Here is a 20,263-nt window from a genome sequence, read left to right on the forward strand (position 1 = left end):
AGGTTTTGGCCAATTCAAGGACATGATGCACACAGCCTGGTTTAATGTATGTTTACTTTAGATACCTACAGACAAGTAGCCAATTTTCACCTTAAGAAGGACCAAATAGTGATGTCTGCAAATGTGGGAAGTATGATTGCTCTTCCCAGCTTCTTGCTTAAGTACATGTGCCACCCATTTTCTGTTCCTCAAACAATAATATCAATTTTGCAGTTACAGCAATGTTTGGCACTAGAAGGGTATGGCATTGTGGTTTTTTATCACATCTTCTGCTCACACAGAGTTATGCATCCCAGATCCTGAAAAAAATGTAAGTTAAAAGTCTGTTCATCTCTTAATATTGTCCTGAATATGATCGCCAAAAGTTCAATTACAGGAAATATACCTTCTTGTTTTCATGCCATTTCTCTTTCTCACTCTTTTTTTCTAATTGAAAATTTAATCATGATTATCATTTAATTAACATTGCTAAGGACTAGCTGAAAGCTGGGGAGCCATCTGCATAGAATTTCTGTTTCAAAAATGCCAAACCCCTGAAATTGTATGTATAATATTTCTGTTAAATAGAATAAAATAAAGCAAATAAATATATAAAAATGAAGAGCTCCTTAGATTTCAACACATGTATTTTGCTCAGTTAGAATTTAATTTAGTTCTAGACTCAGAAAAAAATCCTTAATGTCTTTTTCAAACTGTAATTCTTTTGCAATTGTTTTATGATTTACCTATTCAAAACCAGAGAATAATTTTTTTTTTATAATTTCTTTTATAGAAACTAGAGTTCACTTAAGAGTAACATTACCGTTTACAAAATAAGTTATTTTGACACCCCCCCGACTGTTTCTTCATTTTGTAAATGACTATGCAAACACCAATAGTTGAAGTTTCTCTAAAATAAAATAAAAATGCATTAACTAGTATGTTGATGCAACTCATTCAAACCTTCCTGTTTTACTTTTAAATACTGTGCAGTGCACTTTGAAAGAAATAGGAAGTAACTGGACTAGGTCTATTTCTCAGTCAGATTCTTTGAGGCTCTTGGATGCTGCTGCTTTATAGGTGTACTATCGACAGACTGTGGGACAGCGGATCAAATGATAATCATGATGGTAGCCAGATACTATTACATCTTGCTGCTCTGTTGTAGAATGCAGTTAAGTTATTGCCACGGCCCTATTGCCACCCTTTTATTTTGGATGTATCGTAGCCGCTGCATTGAGCTCTCTTTAAAAATTGTATTTATAATGTTGTTTCATATTCCAACCGCTCCTGTATAAGGGCATCATCTTTATATTGTAGCCGTGGAGGAGCAGGCGAACATTCAAAAGCTAAAATGGCCTTTCTCAGGCTCCTGTCCAATACATGTCTTTCCCATGCTGGATACCTGTTCCTGAAGAGATCAATTTTAATGACAGATTCTTCAATCCTTGGTGGCCGGGATGAAGGAGTAGAAGGTGCAGTAGGTCTCACCTGAAAAACAGGCACACACCCATCTCTCTCTGCAAATTTCTGATCCCGGTCACTTGTGACACTCCTGTTATTAGAAATAGACCTTAAAGTACTTGATGCTACTTCTGGAGGAAGAGTAAAGGCAGCTACAGAGTCCTCACAAGCACAGCTTGGTGACTGCCCAAACCTTGGTCCATTGGGATGAAAGAAGGCATAGTACATCAGCATAAAAACAATGCCGGTTAAAAAGCTGCTGAACACCACACATAGTGCCGGTATGGCAAATGCGTCAGAAATCATAGGAGCCTTGTATAGGTACCAAAGAGCACTCAAGGCAGTGTTTTCCAAAAGGATCACAAAATAGTAAATGAAAAGCCTACAGCGTGTCCTTCCCTCCTTGACGTTGAACCAACTAAAGATATAAATGATCCCAACGACCATATCAAAGACAATCTCTTCCCACTTAGTGATGCAGAATTCCGTCTCGCAATGGACAATCCAGAAGGTCATGATGCACCAGTGGAGGACGATGAAGATCCCAAAATACAGTTGGAAAACAGAGGCAAAGAGAGCAAAAGTAATCACCCGGGCTGCAATTGTGAAGAAATGCCAGCAGAACTGGATTATCACAGCCATATAACTGATTGGTTTCTTGTCATCACGGGAATCACGAAGTGCTTTTTGATAGGAAGCCAAAGCCCATGCCAAAGACACAAGGGATGCTGCAGCAGTAAGTCCTAGAAAAATGGGGCAGGACAGGGAGGGAGAGAAAGAGAGAGAGAGAGAGAGAAATAGAGAATACAGTCAAGAAATGCAGAAGCTTCACATAGGAATGTTTTTGCAAAGGAATCTTAATGAACCAGGAGAAAGACCCATGTCTTTTAGCCTTATTACACAAATGACTAGGTAAAAAGGTAAAGGTAAAGGACCCCTGGATGGTTACGTCCAGTCAAAGGTGACTATGGGGTGCAGTGCTCATCTTGCTTTCAGGCTGAGGGAGCAGGCATTTGTCCACAGACAGCTTTCCGGGTCATGTGGTCAGCATGACTAAACTGCATTTCTATATTTAGCTTCTACTTATGCAGTCAGTTGTACAAATTAATATAATTATATAAATAGCATATAAAAGCAACCTCCACACCAACTAAATTCATAATTCCATCCAAGGCTGTCCGCTACAATGTGCAGTAGAAAGATGGGAACAAATATGAATCACAAAACCTGAGCAGAAACTCTATCTATAGATAGATTTGGGCCAGTGGACACATTTGGAATTTTGAGGAATGGACATCAGAGAAAGGAGCCTGTTCACAAAACTTTGGTTACTTTGGTGGGTACTTCCTTTGACAGAACCTCCATTTCACAGAAGGCAAGTTACTAGAGTGCAAGGCAAAGGGCGGGGATGTGAATCCCCAAACTCAAACCCATTCATTTGAACTCATATTAGCAAGAAGATATACCTAATCAGTGCTTTTTCAGGAGGTACTCAAGGGTACAGAGTACAAGTACCTCCTTTTTTCTTTTTGTTAAAAAGTGTGGCACTTACTGTAACAACTTCATGGTGAGTACTGGAACCTATTTTTCTCAAAAAAAAAAAAAAAAAAAAAAAGCACTGACCTTAATCATCAAATTTCCCTATATACACAAAATCACAACACCCCATACTGCAGAAACACAACTCCTCCCTCCCCACTCACAACACAAATTCACACACACACAAAAACCACAAGCCACTCAGAGGCATTTTAAAAAAATGCTTCAGGACTCTGCCTGAAAATCAATATTAATTCTTATTTCATTGGCTAAAATATGGTCTTGAGAACAGAAGTTAATAGAGGAATAGCAGGAGAGAAAGTAAAAGATCAGTGGCTTAAACATTTTTATCTTGACTTTCATATAGATTTCTTCCTCCATGGGAAAGAAATCAAATGAATCAAAGACAGGTTAATAAAATTTCCAATGAGTAAATAATCTAGGATCCCTGAAAAGGGATTAGTTATGCCTTAATTATCTGCACTGTCATACTCACAAATGATAAAAGGATAATATCTATTTTGCTGGGAGAGAACAAATATATGAACGAACTAATCTGCTTTTAAGTACAAGGTCTCATTTATGACATCATGCATGCAGATGGTGATTGTTGCATAGTGCTGAAGTTGGTGACTAATTCCAGTTCCCTATTTGCATGGAAGTTCAAAATATAGCTCAATAATAAAACTTCTAAAATAGCCAAAGGTTCCATGTCCCTGACCCTTAACATCCATTATGGTGAATAAAGCTAGCAATCGCTGCTAGCCACAATGGCTATGTTCTGCCCTCACAGTCAGATCCAGCAATTCTTCTGAATGCCAGTTGCTTGGAACCACAGGAGGGGAGTACACGATTGCGCTCAGGACTTGCTCAAGGGTTTCCCACATCTGGTTGGCCTCTGTAATGTTCATAATTACATAATCCCAAGCAATGACAACAATGAAAGAACTGGGGCAGTCACATCTACAATAAGCTTTTAAGCTACCTCAGATTATACACCTACGAATCCAGAAGACTGTCCATGAAAAGATTTGGTTGCATTGTGTCCAGCCCAATGCTTTACTTGTGAGTAGCAGACTGTTGAGGATGTGTGCCCATAATAATAACAATATAATTATAATTTATTATTTATACCCCGCCCATCTGGCTGGGTTTCCCCAGCTACTCTGGGCGGCTTTCAACAGAATATTAAAATACAATAGTCTGTCAAACATTTAAAGCTTCCCTAAACAGGGCTCCCTTCAGATGTCTAATAATAATAACAATATAATTATAATTTATATCAGCGCTAGACCTCAGTGTCCGGGCAGAAAGGTTTCGGGGAAAAACAGGTCCCCCTCATTCCACCTCCCCCCCCCCCGGACTTTCACATCATTAGGCACATGCAATTTTGGGGGTAATTTATACTGTCTGCACTGGACATTTTTGGGAACTAATACTAATTTAACTACAATGTATACATTTCTAAAGATAGACAAATGTCTCTGTTCAAATATGCATGGAAAAGATCCTATAAACTGAATATTTCTTTAGGTACAGTTTGAACACTTATGCCTATTCTCAGGAAATACAAGTAGTAAATAAATATGTATGTGAACCTATGCCTATTCAGACTATAGGATGGATGCACAGGGGTGATAGTCTTTTCATGCAATCAGGGACCAAGGAAAAAGAGGGCTTTGTAGATGCTGTGTAGACATTCAATGGAATGCCTGTAAACTGAGGTGTGTCCTTCTGCCGCAGTCTGTTCTCCTCACCTACACACATTAACTCACTGATTATTCGGTAAAAGCAAGGCGCTTAACTCCCATCTACTACTACTGCTCATAAAGAGGTGCAAGACGTCTTCATTTTTCTTAATTATACCTTTGTGCAGCAGTGTGACTCTAATCTTCTTGATTATAGCGGGATCATGGTGATCTGTCACACCCTGATGCAGAGTGCTAAACAAGATTGCTACAAGGATCTGTTGTTTTCTTCTTGGACATCAGACACTGGCACCTTTCAGAACATAATACATCAAGGCTGTCATGTCATTTATCAAATGGTCATTGCTACCTGATCAGGAGAACTTTCAGCTTAATCCCATGGGAGACAACATTATTAATGACAGGGTAGTGTTGAAGCCATTGCTTGCAATGATAACCCCTTAAGAAATTGGCAGCCATTGATTGAAAAAAATTGCCTTTGATTTTGAGTATGGTTGCTTAATGAGGTGCAACAACTTAGATCCAAATTTCAATTTGGTTAGCAAGCATGTCAAAACCAATGAATCCATTATTTCAAAAGCCTCACAGACACAGAGAGATTATTGTGCCAGCTCTTTTTCTCTCTCTATCCAACTCATGTATATTTGGTACCCTTTGTGTAGACCGGCATGAAGCCTTTTTGATCAGTTATAAACGTGTTTAGATGCTTGCTGTGAACAACTTTGCAGATTTACTGAGCTTGGAAGTGGGCACAGTGAAACTTTTGACCTCTGTGATGAGGTCAGCCAACACTATGCCAAGGTTGAGGCTGAAAGATATTCAGTTCTCTCAGGGATGTTACAGTACAATTATTATGTGAAAAACTTCCTTTTTTATAAGAACACTCAAGAGTCCTTCAAAGCACTATTGTAACATTGTTTTTAATTGATTGTTCCCTATTCATTATTGTTAGTGACCTTGAAAGTTTACTGGATGAAAAGGAAATAGTATTATAAATACTTTAAATGAAATAGTATTATAAATACTTTAAATGAAATACTTTAAATGAAAAACGAACACATAGACAATTCTCAGGATGCTCTAGTGGCCCTTGCTTCACTGCAAATTTCACTGTGTTGGGATTTACATCAGTGCAAGGGCCATTGGATTGTGCTGTTAATTACTGTATAGTCAACCAGAGCTGCTGAATCCCATGGAGAAACAGTCACTGGGTCAGGGTGTAAGCAAAGGTTGGTGTGGGTTGGTGGGATGTCTAATAGGAAATTTCTGCAGTTGGAAATCTGCTTTCATAAACCTATGGAGGAGAATTTGCGTTCCCAAATAGTTAAGTATGTGTATGGTGCAGCATTAACAAAACCCACTTCTCCCAAGGATGCTATGTGGGCCAATAGCCAAACACAAACTATTAATGTATAGAGATCGGCAAGGCAAGGTTACAGGAAGAAAAGAGGCCGTACTGTGCATAATTCTGAACTTTTTAATTTTGGCAAGTTCTGAATCTGAGATTATTCTAAATTGAGTAAACTGGGGAGGAGGTTTGGAAAAACCAAAACCAATTTCTTGTAGTAAGGAAATTTCAGAAAGATGTAGGAAGTTACATCTTTCATTGTCAGTGAAGAATCACTTTAGTGGTTTTCATGCATTACTAAGGTAAAGGTAAAGGACCCTTGGGTGGTTAAGTCCAGTCAAATTCGACTATGGGGTGTGGTGCTCATCTTCACTCTCAGGCCGAGGCAGTCAGCGTTTGTCCTCAGCCAGCTTTCCGGGTCATGTGGCCAGCATGACTAAAGCACTTCTGGTGCAATGGGACAGAGTGATTATGATCAACAAGCTCAAGAGGCTTGGTGGTTTAGACCATAGCACCACCTGTGTCCCTCATGCATTACTACAGTCACACAGCACTGAGTTGTAGGCATTAAGCCCAGAGGACTATCCATGCCATTCATCAACATCCAGTTACTAAGCAAAGAGGGATCAGAGGCAGATTTAGGGCAGTTTGATCAGTGTAGTTGCACCCAGCACACAAGCCAAGGAGGGAGCCTTCTTAAAGCCCAGTGAGCACTTGACTGGCTTCAGGAAAGAGGTGTGAGGGCTCTGACAGGGTCCTAGAGTCCTCCTGCCTCCTTCCCAAAGCAGGCAAGTACTCATCAGGCTTTGGGGAGAAGGGCTCTAGGATCCTGCAAAGGGCCTTGCGCCCCCTTCCCAAAGCCCGGCTTAAGCCAGTGCCATGAGGGCTGGGGGTATCAAATGGCTCACGCAGGGTGGCATTTTACCAAGATCCACCCCCTGGGGGGACCATAAGAAGGTCTGGTCCAGGCTTCTGTTTCAAGGTAGGGTTTTGGCACACTAGCCCCCACTGGTCAAACCATACATTCCAGACCTGTATGTATCATGATTTGTTTTACTGAACAAAATCATAGGCCACTTAACAACAGTAACAAAATAACCTCCAGTATAAAATATTTATCAAAAATACTGATAAATTGTCTAACTTTAAAAACAGAAATAATAAAATTATAAAAATACAAGTGATGATTATTTGAAATTGTTAAGCACTTGCACAAAAAGTAAGTTACAAAATCATCTCACAAAACTTACAAGCAACTTACAAAATCGACAAAATTAAAAACAAGTATGCATTGTATCTCTGGGTAGGTTTCCAAAAACAAATAAGTTTTGAACAAGTGTTCAAAATAGTACAATGAAGACACCTGCTTGATATTAAAAGGCAGGAAGTTTCAAAGCATGAGTGCTGCTACACTGAAAGGGAAATTCCTTGCTAGAGGCAGTGGAAGACAGGAGTGCCTGGCGTGCTCTAGTCCATGGGGTCACAAAGAGTTGGCCACGACTAAAAGACTAAACAACAAAAATGACAGAAGTGATCTTACAGGCCTTGGATGTGTAAATCCAAACGAGATATAGATGGCAGCACTTTAACTTTACCTTTACATAGATTTGGAGATGATAATGACCTACATTCCACCTACTGCATTAATCCCTATAAAATTGGAATAGCTTTGCCTTATTATTAATGTCCTGTTGTTGTTTTTTAATGTTGCTCAAGCAGAGGCAAGCCTTCCAAATTTCTTAATGATTAGTTCTGAATGTTGGTTGCACTAACAATTACCTCATCTCTCTGAGAATTACTAAACTATTCATTATGGAAAAGGATGAAGCAGTTTGCCAAGTTACAGTACTTTTAATAATAATAATAATAATAATAATAATAATAATAATAATAATAATAATAATTTATTATTTATACCCTGCCCATCTGACTGGGTCCCCCCAGCCATGCTGTGCGGCTTCCAACAAAACACTAAAATACAATAACCCATTAAACATTAAAAGCTTCCCTAAACAGGGCTGCATTTAGATGTCTTCTAAAAGTTTGGTACTTATTTTTCTCTATTATTTTTCATGGAATTCATAAATATGGCTGGCATGCATACCTTGGTACGAGAAGGTTAAAGTACCATGTGGTAAGGAAAGCGGTTTATGAAGTATCGACAAAATATAAAAAAATATTACAACCAAAAACAACATGGTGACTTTCCCCACTGGAGCCAATATCTCTAGAAAAAAGAAGAAAAAATGAGAAATGACTGGGCATCTTATAAAGAACTATTAATGGAAGTAGATCATGAGTTGAAACGAAAGAGGTTTGAAGATATAACAGGATTATTAACTGATTGGTTACAACACCATCAGCTTAATGATATATTTAAGATGGACAATCAGAAAGGTTTCTCTAATGAAATCTCTAAATTTGAAAAAGAGTCAAAACAAAATAAAAAAATTCCTTCCAGTAGCACCTTAAAGACCAACTGAGTTAGTTGATGGACTTCCATTTCATGCGGCTCAATGTGGTGCCTTCCATAGTTCCAGTTACAGATAGGTAGCCGTGTTGGTCTGCCATGGTCAAAACAAAATAAAAAAATTCCTTCCAGTTAACTCAGTTGGTCTTTAAGGTGCTACTGGAAGGAATTTTTTTATTTTGTTTTGACCATGGCAGACCAACACGGCTACCTATCTGTATTTGAAAAAGAGTGTTTAGAAAATAAGACTAAAATACTTTCAAAAATGTATGAACTACTATTAGAATGGCATACGAAAGATGAACAGGTCAAATCAGTTATGATATACTGGGCAAGGGACTTTGGATATAATATACAACTAGCAACATGTGAGAGGTTATGGAACTGGGATTTGAAGTTTACAGGATGATATATTTTGAAAGACAATTATATGAAAATGATGTATTGCTGGTATTTAAAACCTAGCAAATTAGCTAAAATGTATAAAGCAAGGTTAAATATATGCTGGAAATGTAAGGAAATAGAGGGCACCTTTTACCACATGTGGTGGATCTGTAAGGTAGTAAAAATAAAAAATAAAAAAGGAAGATGATATATAATGAACTGATTTTTTTAAAATAACCTTTTCTTTAAAAATGGAAGATTTTCTTTTAGAAATTGTAGGTGGCGAAATTCCAAGGGACCAGAAGAGACTTTTTATGTACATGACCACTGCTGCCCAGATGCTATTAGCCCAGATATGGAAAGAAAACATGGGCCCTACCAGAGAAGAATGGCAGATTAAATTGATGGACTACTCAGAATTGGCAAAAATGACAAAAATGACCGAAAGAATCAGGAACCAGGAAGACCAAAATTTTAATAAGGAATGGGGAAAATATACAATTTGCCTTAAAAATCATTGTAAACAATGAAAATTATTAGTAGGATGGGAATGACACTTGTAGTTAAACATTGGACTATGGTCGTAATGGAGATTTAATAGAATTGGATTATCAGGGAAGATGCAGGAGAAGAAAGTTAACGAAGGGGACGGGGGAAGTCCATGGGAATTTATTGAATTTTTAAAATGATTTTGTAAATTTGAATATATATATATATATATATCTATGCAGGGGTATGGTGTGGGGAAGGCCAAGGGGGCTATAGACCCAGCTGCATGGTTTTGAGGGGGTGCAAACCAGGTACCCCCACCTGCCGCTGAGGGTCTTTGGGCCCAGGACCTTGGCCTTGTTGTCACACCCCTGGCCCCCTCGCCAAGGGTTGCATTGTCCGGTTGCGCTCCCCACTGTGCAGGTGGTGTACCATAGCCCCATGAACATTCTGTGCCCCGTGTCACCCGGTGGCAGAGGCAAGGGTTCAGCTGGCGTGTCAGGTTTTGTTAACCCTCTGCACCCAGCCTCTGGTCCCGCCTTGGGTGCATGCATGCCCCAGGCGCCAATAAAAGATGACACTCCACTGCAAAAATGTACAGTATCGTAATACTACAAAGACAACTGTAGAGTAATTGGAACCACGACCACAGAATTCTAGAGCTTCCTTCCAGATAACTGTCACTCATAAGAATGTTGTATTATTAGAAACTAGTATACATTTCCCCCCCATTTCATGATTCAACTGGATTTATTCCTAATAAAGTCAAAAGCATTCATGTAGGTTGTTGTTGTTGTTTAGAAGTTTAGTTGTGTCCGACTCTTCGTGACCCCATGGACCAGAGCACACCAGGTACTCCTGTCTTCCATTGCCTCCTGCAGTTTGGTCAGACTCATGCTGGTAGCTTCGAGAACACTGTCCAACCATCTCATCCTCTGTCGACCCCTTCTCCTTGTGCCCTCCATCTTTCCCAACATCAGGGTCTTTTCCAGGGAGTCTTCTCTTCTCATGAGGTGGCCAAAGTATTGGAGCTTCAGCTCAATTTTTATAGCAAATGTACATTCCAGACATTCTTGCTTTATGTAAACCAAGATTGGGTAATATGTGGCAAGCGTCTGTTACTTACGTTTGTTGCTTCACCAGTCCAGGCAGGTGTAATTATCTGAAACTTTTTGCAAGGTGCAGTCCAGATTGCCACATTTTTGAGTGGGGAAATCTACTTCAATATACTGACATATTGATTTGAATGTCTTGCAAGAAACATCATCAGAACAGTAATTAGCAAACCATTTAACAGCATTATGTTCTGATAATTCATCGCATAGTTTCATTTGCTAAGGTGGTTCCAAAATGCCTTGAATTTTTTGAGTAAATGTGGGCTGTAAGTATTTAAATGCATGTTATGAATGTGGGACACCAGCACCAACTTCTAGCAGGCAAAAAGTTAAATGGAATGTCCTCAGTGGTTCAAATGATAGTCTGTTAAGATTTGAATCTGGGGTAAAGGCATCAACTCACTCCTACACCTTGGATTAATCATGTGCCCTAGGACATATTTCACAGGAGACTTGGTACTCTGGCCAAAGAATGAAAAGGTTATAAGCACTTTGCACAATCAGAGGTGTAGCAAAACAGCTAAAAAGGTAACATAAGGTAGTGGTCTAATAATCCGGTCTGGGGAGCACAAGAGAGCCCTGAAAATGAACTGTCACAGGTCCAGTGACAGCACAAGGAAAGAGTAAAAAGTCAAGCATTTGTTTAGCATCAGGACAAGGAGGGAGGTATCTTTCTTCCCCTATAATAAACTTAAGTAAATATTAAGGGCAAGGAGGGAGGTATCTTTCTTCCCCTATAATAAACTTAAGTAAATATTAAGGGCAAGGAGGGAGGCATCTTTCTTCCCCTATAATAAACTTAAGTAAATATTAAGGGCAAGGAGGGAGGTATCTTTCTTCCCCTATAATAAACTTAAGTAAATATTAACTAGCAAACCTTGGTTTAAAAAACTGTAAGAGTAACAACATGCATTTGAAGCTAGAAAGACAGTGTGGGTAATTGTGTTTGTGGGGCTATTCAGAATCATTCCTAGTACTACAAAGGCAGAGGCTGTATTTGGGGTCTTTTGCATTGGAGTATTTTGCAGATGTCATGCCACTTCACTCTTTGAAAAGTGTTTTTCTTTTTGGTACTTTGCGCATGAGGAGGCTGCCACACTGTGGGCAAATTTGTGGTACTGGCCTGACCTTCAAATCTTTTTAGGTACCTAGAAATGCCTGTGATATCACATGTTCGATAAACTGCCTACAGCACAGAAGTCTTGGGTGTGTGCTTAGTTTTAATTCCCATAAGGTTAAGTTGGCTCTAGGAGTGTCAGCTTATGTCTGTATGTGGTGTGACATCACCATGCCCCACAACATGCTGACGTCACTCACACATGCCACCATGGCGTGCATGCCTGGCAGTGTGCCCGTGTGCCAGCTGCCACACTTTGTGGGGGCCCAGGCCGGTCACTGGAAATTTTGAGGGTGCCCGCAGACTTGGTGCCTATGGTTGGCTTACCTGCAGAAAATGAAAGGAGCAGAAAGGCATGTAGGTCTAATCCAGACAAGACAGAGGGGCTAATGGTTAGTAAAAGAGGTGAACTGGGAGAGAATATGTGTTCTGTTATTGATGGCGTTTTTGAACGACCGGGCACATAGCCTGGGAATGCTTCTGGGCTCTGCTTTGCTCCTTGATGCTCAGGTGAAGGGCAATATATAAATTTAATAAATGAACAAATGATAGCATCTAAACCACTGTAGCAGCTCTATGCATGTATTGAGGAAGGTCCTGCAGAAAGCATGACATGGGGCATAGAGCTAGCTAGTGTGACTGTGCTGACATACTGATTTTTTTAAAAAATCAGAGGTGCCAGGACATTATGTACACACAAGGATGCACAAAGCAGCAGTGAGTGTGGTGTAGTGATTAGAGTGATGGGCAAGGATATGGAACCCCATTATTTCAATCCCCACTTGGCTATGAAGTTCATTGAGTGACCTGGGATCACTTGCTCTCAGCCTTTGTTGTGAGGATAACATAGAGAGAACTACGTATGCTTTATGGAGCTCCTTGAAGGAAAGGTGGAATATAAATGTAATAAATAAATAAAGTGCACTGTCACTGATTGTGCAGGGAAGAATCTGTTAGTGAGCAGTGAAGTGTGTAATAAAGTGATCCCAGAAGGCTCAGAAACATATAATTAAAAACTGACATGGAAAAGCCTTTTAACCCACTGACGAATTTATTGTATTTCCATTTTCTTCTTTAAAAAAAATCACCGGTGGGAAAAATGAAATACTAATGCATATACAAAAAGACTTCATTTTCATGCACTGTTTTACTATATTTTCAGCTGTGTCAGTGCACACCAATTTTGCCTGAACAGAAGAGAAGAATAGTGCAAGCCCAAACCTTAGCTGCTGCCCATTCATTTTGGCAGCTTTACATAAGTACTTTTGGTACAAGTGGAAAAAAACTACAATGCAAACCAAGTCACCTTAATGCTTGGACTAGTATCTAGGGATTATTTGGAGCCTATGTCTTACTTCTACCTGGCTCTGTGGTCAGACAAGCTTTACATATGTACAAAGGGATAGTCAACACAATATAAAATCAGGTTCAGTGAAAGTTACATAACTAGACCTGAGAGTTCTTTTTCTTCTTCCCAAAGACAATGTTACTTTTTTCTCTAGAGCAGACATGAGTGTTCTGAAGAGGAGTGGAGGGCACTTTACACTGAAAGCATTTTAGCGCATGAACACTTTTTATTTTTATTAATTTTTTGTCTTACAAATATACTTATAACACACAGATTACATAAACATCTCTCCCTCTCCCCTTTTGGACTTCCCTCAGCTTCCGTTTCTGATTTATTTACCTCCTTATATATTCTGCTATCTTCTACAAATATTATACTTTACCCTTTTATTAAATTACCTATTCTCTATCCATAAAATTGTGAATGTTTTTTCAAATCCTACCATCAGATCAATATTCTTCCTTTGTTTCTGCAGATATAATATAAAAGGTTTCCACTCTTTTCCAAAGTTCCTATTGTCCTTTCTCTGAAGTCTGTGTGTCAGCTTCACCATCTCCGCATAACTCATCAGTTTTTCTTGCCATTGTTCTTTTGTTGGAATTTCTCTAGTCTTCCAATTCTGTGCTAGCAGTATTCTCGCCGCCGTCATTGCATACATAAATAGTGTCCTTTTCTCTTTTGGCAGATCTTGCCCTAAAATGCCCAACAGGAAGGCTTCTGGTTTTTAAAAAAATGTCATTTGAGAGCCAGTGTGGTGTCGTGGTTAAGAGCGGTAGTCTCGTGATCTGGGGAACCGGGTTCGTGTCTCCGCTCCTCCACATGCAGCTGCTGGGTGACCTTGGGCTAGTCACACTTCTTTGAAGTCTCTCAGCCCCACTCACCTCACAGAGTGTTTGTTGTGGGGGAGGAAGGGAAAGGAGAAGTTAGCCGCTTTGAGACTCCTTAAAGGGAGTGAAAGGCGGGATATCAAATCCAAACTCTTCTTCTTCTTCTTCATTTTAAACATTTTTTTTAATTCATTGTAAATCATTTCCCAGTATACCTTAACCTTTTTACAATCCCACAACATAAGATTAAAAAGTCCCTTCAACCTCTTTACATCTCCAACATTTCCTCTGTTTATTTTTATATATTTTGGCCAGCTTCACCGGTGATCTATACATCATCTTCATATAATTTTCCTTTAACAATATACAGTCTGTGAATTTCAAATTTACTTTCCAGAGTTTTGTCCAATCTTCAAATTGTATGTTGTGGCCTATGTCTTGTGCCCATTTAATCATTACTGATTTCACTTCCTCATCTTTCGTTTTCCATTCCAAAAGGATATTATACATTTCTTTAATAATTTTGTGTTCTCTTCTATTACTTCCTTTTGGAATTTAGAAACTATATATGAAAAGCCTTTCTTATTATCCTCTTTGAAAATATCTTTTAGCTGCCTATGATGTAGCCAGCTTTGAAGATGTTCCTTTATTTCCTCATATTCTTTCAGTTCCAGTTTCCCTTCCTGTTCTACTAACAATTCTCTATACAGTATGTAGGCCAATCTCCCTTTCCCCCCAATGTTTTAAGTGATAATGCCTCAATAGGTGATAACCACCAAGGTGTTTTAGGTTCTAATAGTTTTTTATATTTATCCCATACCTTGAACAATGCTCTTCTTATTATATGATTATGAAATCCTTTATGAATTTTTGTTTTCCCATACCATAGGTAGGTATGCCATCCAAACATATTATCATGCCCTTCCAAGTCTGTTATCTCTTCTCTATCAAGTTTGATCCAATCTCGGATCCATATTAGGATTGCAGCTTCATAATACTATTTTAAATCTAGAAGTGAGAAGCCACCTCACTTTCACATCTGTATCTTATTTTTTATCTTCGGTTTTTCCCCATTCCAGACAAATTTTGAAATTTCTTTTTGCCATTCTTTGAAGCATGCAGTCCCTGCTATTATTGGTATTGCCTGAAAAAGAAAGAACATCCTTGGAAGTACATTCATTTTTATTGCTGCAATCCTTCCTAGAAGGGATAGGTTCATCCTATTCCACATTTCAAGATTCTTTTTTACTTCTAGCCAAACTTTTTCATAATTATCCTTATATATATATTAATATTTTTTGCTGTCAGCCATACACCTAAATACTTTACTTTTTTATGGGCTGCTATTCCTATCTTTTCTGTTATTTCTTTCTTTTCATGTTCTTTAATATTTTTTAATAACATTTTAGTCTTACTTTTGTTTAATTTAAACTCTGCCACTTGACCAAACTCTTGAATTTTTTCCATTACTTTAGGGAGAGAACTTTTTGGATCTTCTACCGTAATTACCAAATCATCTGCAAAGGCCTTTAATTTATGTTCACTCTTCTTTACTTTTATTCCTACTATTTCTTTATCTTCTCTTATATTTCCAGTCAGCCGTTCTAGGACCAGAATGAACAATAATGGTGATAACGGGCAACCTTGTCTGGTTCCTTTTTGTATATTATTTATTTGTTATTACCTGATTCTGCTCAGAGTAAACAGCCCGTATCCCCCTATTAAAGTTTACACCAAAACCCATCTGCTCCATCACCCTTTCCACGAAGTCCCAAGAAACATTATAAAGTGCTTTCTCCACATCTATAAACATCAACACTGCTTTCTTCACATATCTAACTTCCAGGTATTCAATAATATTCAACACATTTATAATGTCAGGGTTTTAGGGAGAGAGGAGACAGAGAGCGAGGGCGAGGAGGAAGAGGACGACAACGAGCCGAGGTTGTCCCAAAGTCCGTCTAGCGAATCAGAGGATTCCCAGAAGGGAGCCCCCCTGGTCAGGCCAAGGGGCAATAGAGAGGGAATCAGTCAGAGAGAGGGGAACGAAGAGGGAATCCCCAGTGGGAGTGGCAAAGCGGGACCAGCTCCCCCGTCGGAACGGAGTAGAGGGGGGGGAGTTGCCAGTGTGTCAGAAAGAGCAGAACAGGAAGGAGGAAGGGGGAGGAGTTCGGAGCAAGACGTCCTGCCTGAAAGGGAGGAGTGTAGTACCGAGAGCAGCGTAACTGTAGAAAGGAAGGTCAGAGGCAACGTACGCGCGCCAAGTTCAAATATAGAGGCGCGCGGAAATGAGGAGAGCTCTGAGGAGGAGCCTGGTGCCAAAGCACGAAGGAGGGGGGAGCAGGCGGGAGAAGACTCAGCCTCTGGGGAGTCCCGGAAAGAGGGAAGACAGGGGGGCAGGAAGACCCTGCGGAAAAGGAAAGAGAGGAAAAGGTGGAGCAGTACAAGCCTCTTAAATTGGTGCAGGGGAGGGACGGACTCAGAGGGGACTTCTAACATCTAAGGGTAACAGATGCGGAGCCACGGAGTTTGGATGTAATGACGACAATGATCTTCAATAAAACCTTTTGTATATAGCTTGGACTGGACTTTGGTCTCTTGTGAGCTGGGACCCAGGGTGGCTCTGACAGAAAGTCCCCTCTCCAAAGAACGCAAAATTTTTTTTTTTGCAAAGCTCACGAACGGTGACAGCCATGACTGCGGAGGAACAGTTGACAGCGCTGCGAACTACAGTTTCCGAACTCACTGCTGCAGTCCTTGCGTCTCAGAAGAAGCATGACGAAATGGAGAAGCGCTGCCAGGACCTGCAAACAAGGTGGGAACGTGCAAGCAGGGAAGGGTTCCCAGGGTCCAGATCAGAGGGGATTGGACTTGGACGGAGGGGGGGCAGCCTAGTCACCCACTTCGATGGGAACCTGAAGCACTACCCCAGTTTCAGAGCAGACGTTTTGTATGCATTGCACTTGCTTCGTCATGACTTTAAAGATGAGGAGGAGAAAGTGGGGTTTATTGTTTCTCACTTGCATGGGCCGGCCAGAGACTGGTTGCGCAATTTGTGGCGTGAAGATGGCCCTGCCCGCCGCGATGCAGATGAATTCATTAAAGCGATGGATGCCTGCTTCCAGTCTACTGTAGATGTGGATCTTGCACGCAGGGAAATTTTTGGATTGCGGCAAGGCAAAGCCACTGTGCGTCAGTACCATTCTAGATTTTTTGCTTTACTGACTGCGCTAAGCTGGGAGAAGGATTGTGCACCTGTGAGGGATTTGTTCTGGGAGGGGCTCAGCGGTCCCATTAAGGATGAACTTGCCAGGGGAGACAGACCCCAGACCCTGGAGGAGCTTGTGCAGAGGGCTTTGGCGATTGGAATACGGCACGAGGGACGTCCTTGGCACACTGAGGAAGAACGTCAGGTGCGTCCACCAGCGAGGACGTCTTCTTTCATCCCCAGGGAGTTCAGTCAGTCACATCCTTCGCCACTGGGAAGGCAGGGGGAGGAGCCCATGGAACTTGGTGGTGCTAAGGCTCAAGCAACAGCCAGAGCCCCAGCTTCCGGTGCAGTGAAGGCAAAGCCTCCTAGAGGGACCAGGAAGTGTTACATTTGCGACAGTGCACAGCACATGGCGAAAGAGTGTCCCCAGAGGCTGCAGAAACACACTGCAGCTTTAGCAACTGTTGCAGCAGAAATGATGCAAGCAGAGCAACCTCAGGGAAACGACAGTGCCTGGCTGGAAGCAGAGCTGCTGGGGCTCAGCCAGGCGAATCTGTAGAGCAGTCCCCAGCGCTTTTGCAACGCACAGACCCTTTACCACCCAAGCCAGCGGTGCAGCTCACTGCAACACTTCAGTTGCCGAATGGAACCACCCTGGAAGTCCCCATCACGATTGATTCTGGGAGCAACGCAGATTTTGTGGGGACGCACTTTGTCAAGCAGCATCGCATAGCGCTTCTGCCAGCGACAACACCTCTGAACGTAGTCACGGTGGATGGCAGGAAATTGCTAGGAGGACAAGTTGTGCAACAGACGCCTCCCATGGTGATGAGGATTGGAAATCATCGAGAAGTCATCAGCTTCAATGTCACCCGCCTTTCAGACACGCCTATAGTATTAGGCATGAGTTGGCTGGAGAGACACAGTCCTGCTGTAGCGTGGTACCAACGGCAGATCACCTTTTGCTCATCGTACTGTGCTCAACATTGCATCCAGTCCAGCCAGGAGGAGGGAGCTGAGCAGCAGTTGCAACTTGGCATGGTGCAGGCAGTACCCCGCAAGTACGAGGGGTTCCTGGAGGTTTTCTGCGAGAAGGAAGCTGACCAGTTGCCGCCCCACAGGCCTTATGATTGTGCCATCGACCTGGTGCCAGGGGCGCAGTTGCCGACTGCAAAGCTGTATTCCATGTCTGAGGACGAGATGCAAGAACTCAGGGAGTTCATAGAGCACAATTTGAAGCGCGGATTCATCCGAGAATCGAAAGCGGTGGGGGGCAGTCCTGTTTTCTTTGTAAAGAAGAAAGACACGCCCCAGAAAAGACTCATTGTGGACTATCGATTCATAAACAGTAAGACCAAACCCAAGGCCTTCCCCATGCCCAAGATAGATGATCTCCTGGCAACCGTAAGGAAGGGGAAGATCTTCACCAAATTGGATCTGCGTGGAGCGTATAACCTCATATGCATCTGGGAGGGCGATGAGTGGAAGACGGCCATGTTCACGCCTCTGGGCACGTACGAATACAGAGTTATGCCATTTGGTCTCCAAAATGGATCTCACGTCTTCCAAGCATTTATGCATCACGTGCTAGCGGGACTTCTCTACAAGAAATGCGTGTGTTTCCTCGACGACATCCTGATCTTTTCGGAAACGGAGGAGGCCCATGAGAAGGACGTAAAGGAAGTCCTGCAGAGACTACGGGAGAACAAGCTCTACGCCAAGTTAGAGAAGTGCCAGTTTGATGTGACGGACGTGGATTTCCTAGGCTACAAGCTGTCCGACAAGGGGCTGGCCATGGACAGCGCCAAGGTCCGCGCGGTGTTGGACTGGAAGAGCCCTCGCAATCGGAAGGAAGTCCAAAGATTCATCGGCTTCGCCAACTTCTACCGCAAATTCATCAGAGGTTTTGCAAAGGAGACGGCAGCGATCACGGACACTCTCAGTTCCAAGAAAAAGAGGTTCGTGTGGACGGAACAGGCGGAGCGCTCTTTTCAGAAGCTTAAAAGCCTTTTCGCCTCCGAGGAGCAGCTGCTGCACGTGAATCCAGGCAAGCCCATACGACTAGAGACCGACGCGTCAGACAGAGCGGTTGGAGCCGTACTCCTGCAAGAAGATCCACATGGAAACTGGAGACCCGGTGCCTTTTACTCCAGAAAGCTCAGCAAAGCGGAGCAAAACTACACCATATGGGACAGGGAGCTGTTAGCCATTCACGCAGCTTTCAAAGCGTGGCGACACTTCCTCATAGGAGCCAAGCACACAGTACAGGTCCGCACGGATCACAAGAACCTAGAGTATTGGCGCACGGCGAAGCTCCAAAGCCAGAGGCACATGCGCTGGGCGGAATTCTTCGCGGATTTCGACTTTCGGATAGAGTACGTCCCAGGAGATTCCAACGTTATAGCCGATGCGCTATCCAGGAAACCGCAATATCTCGATGAAGCGGCGCCTGTAGCAGCCAAGCACATTTTCGCACCGCAGGCGTGGTCGTGCGCTGCCGCCACAGTAGATCTGGACGCGGTGCGACGCGCGTTGCAAGTGGATCAGTTCGCACAGTCCAAGATGGAGGAATTGCACAGAGGTGTGCAGAGTGGCGAAGAGTTCCAACTACGCGACGGGCTGCTAACTCGCAGAGGTGCCCTCTACGTGCCAAGCGACGAGCTTCGCGCAAAGGTTCTGCAGCAGTTGCACGACGCCCCCAGTGCGGGCCACTTCGGTAAGGAGAAGACAATAGAACTGGTGGCAAGAGACTTTTGGTGGCCCCGGATGCGTGGAGAGGTAGCGGATTACGTCGCCAGGTGTGACACTTGTCAGAGGTTCAAGCCAGTACACCAGAAGCCAGCGGGGCTGTTGGAACCGCTGGAAACGCCACAGCAACCGTGGGAGAGGGTAGCTCTGGACTTCGTTACTGACCTGCCCAGCTCCAGGGGGAAGACGGCGGTACTGGTGGTTGTGGACCTGTTCACCAAGATGGCGCACTTCATTCCATGCGCAAAGGTGGCGACGGCGGAACAGACTGCCAAACTCTTCATCGATCACGTGTTCAAGGTGCATGGGCTGCCGCAGTCCATCCTGTCCGACAGGGGGCGCCAGTTTGTTTCCAATTTTTGGCAGAAGCTTTTAGGTATCCTGAACGTCAAGATCAACCTCACGTCGGCGAGACACCCACAAACCAACGGCCAAGCTGAGAGGGTCAACGCGATCATGCAGCAGTACCTGAGATGTTACGCCAACCAGCGACCAGCAGTTTGGGTGGACTACCT

The 20,263-nt window shown here is 42.3% G+C and overlaps 1 protein-coding gene across 2 annotated transcripts in view; it reads right to left on the minus strand.

Moving 5' to 3' along the window:
* Positions 1 to 216: 216 nt before the first annotated feature.
* Positions 217 to 20,263, minus strand: part of XKR4 (XK related 4) — a 134,878-nt gene continuing 114,831 nt past the window's right edge. For both annotated transcript variants that reach the window (XM_081874247.1, XM_081874246.1), the window contains one exon: positions 217 to 2,186. In XM_081874247.1, the coding sequence (XP_081730373.1) occupies positions 1,240 to 2,186 (947 nt within the window). In that variant the 3' untranslated portion in view covers positions 217 to 1,239. The remainder of the gene's footprint in view (positions 2,187 to 20,263) is intronic.

Source organism: Podarcis erhardii, assembly GCF_964252035.2.
Source record: "Podarcis erhardii genome assembly, chromosome: 8".
NCBI classification, from domain to species: Eukaryota; Metazoa; Chordata; class Lepidosauria; order Squamata; family Lacertidae; genus Podarcis; species Podarcis erhardii.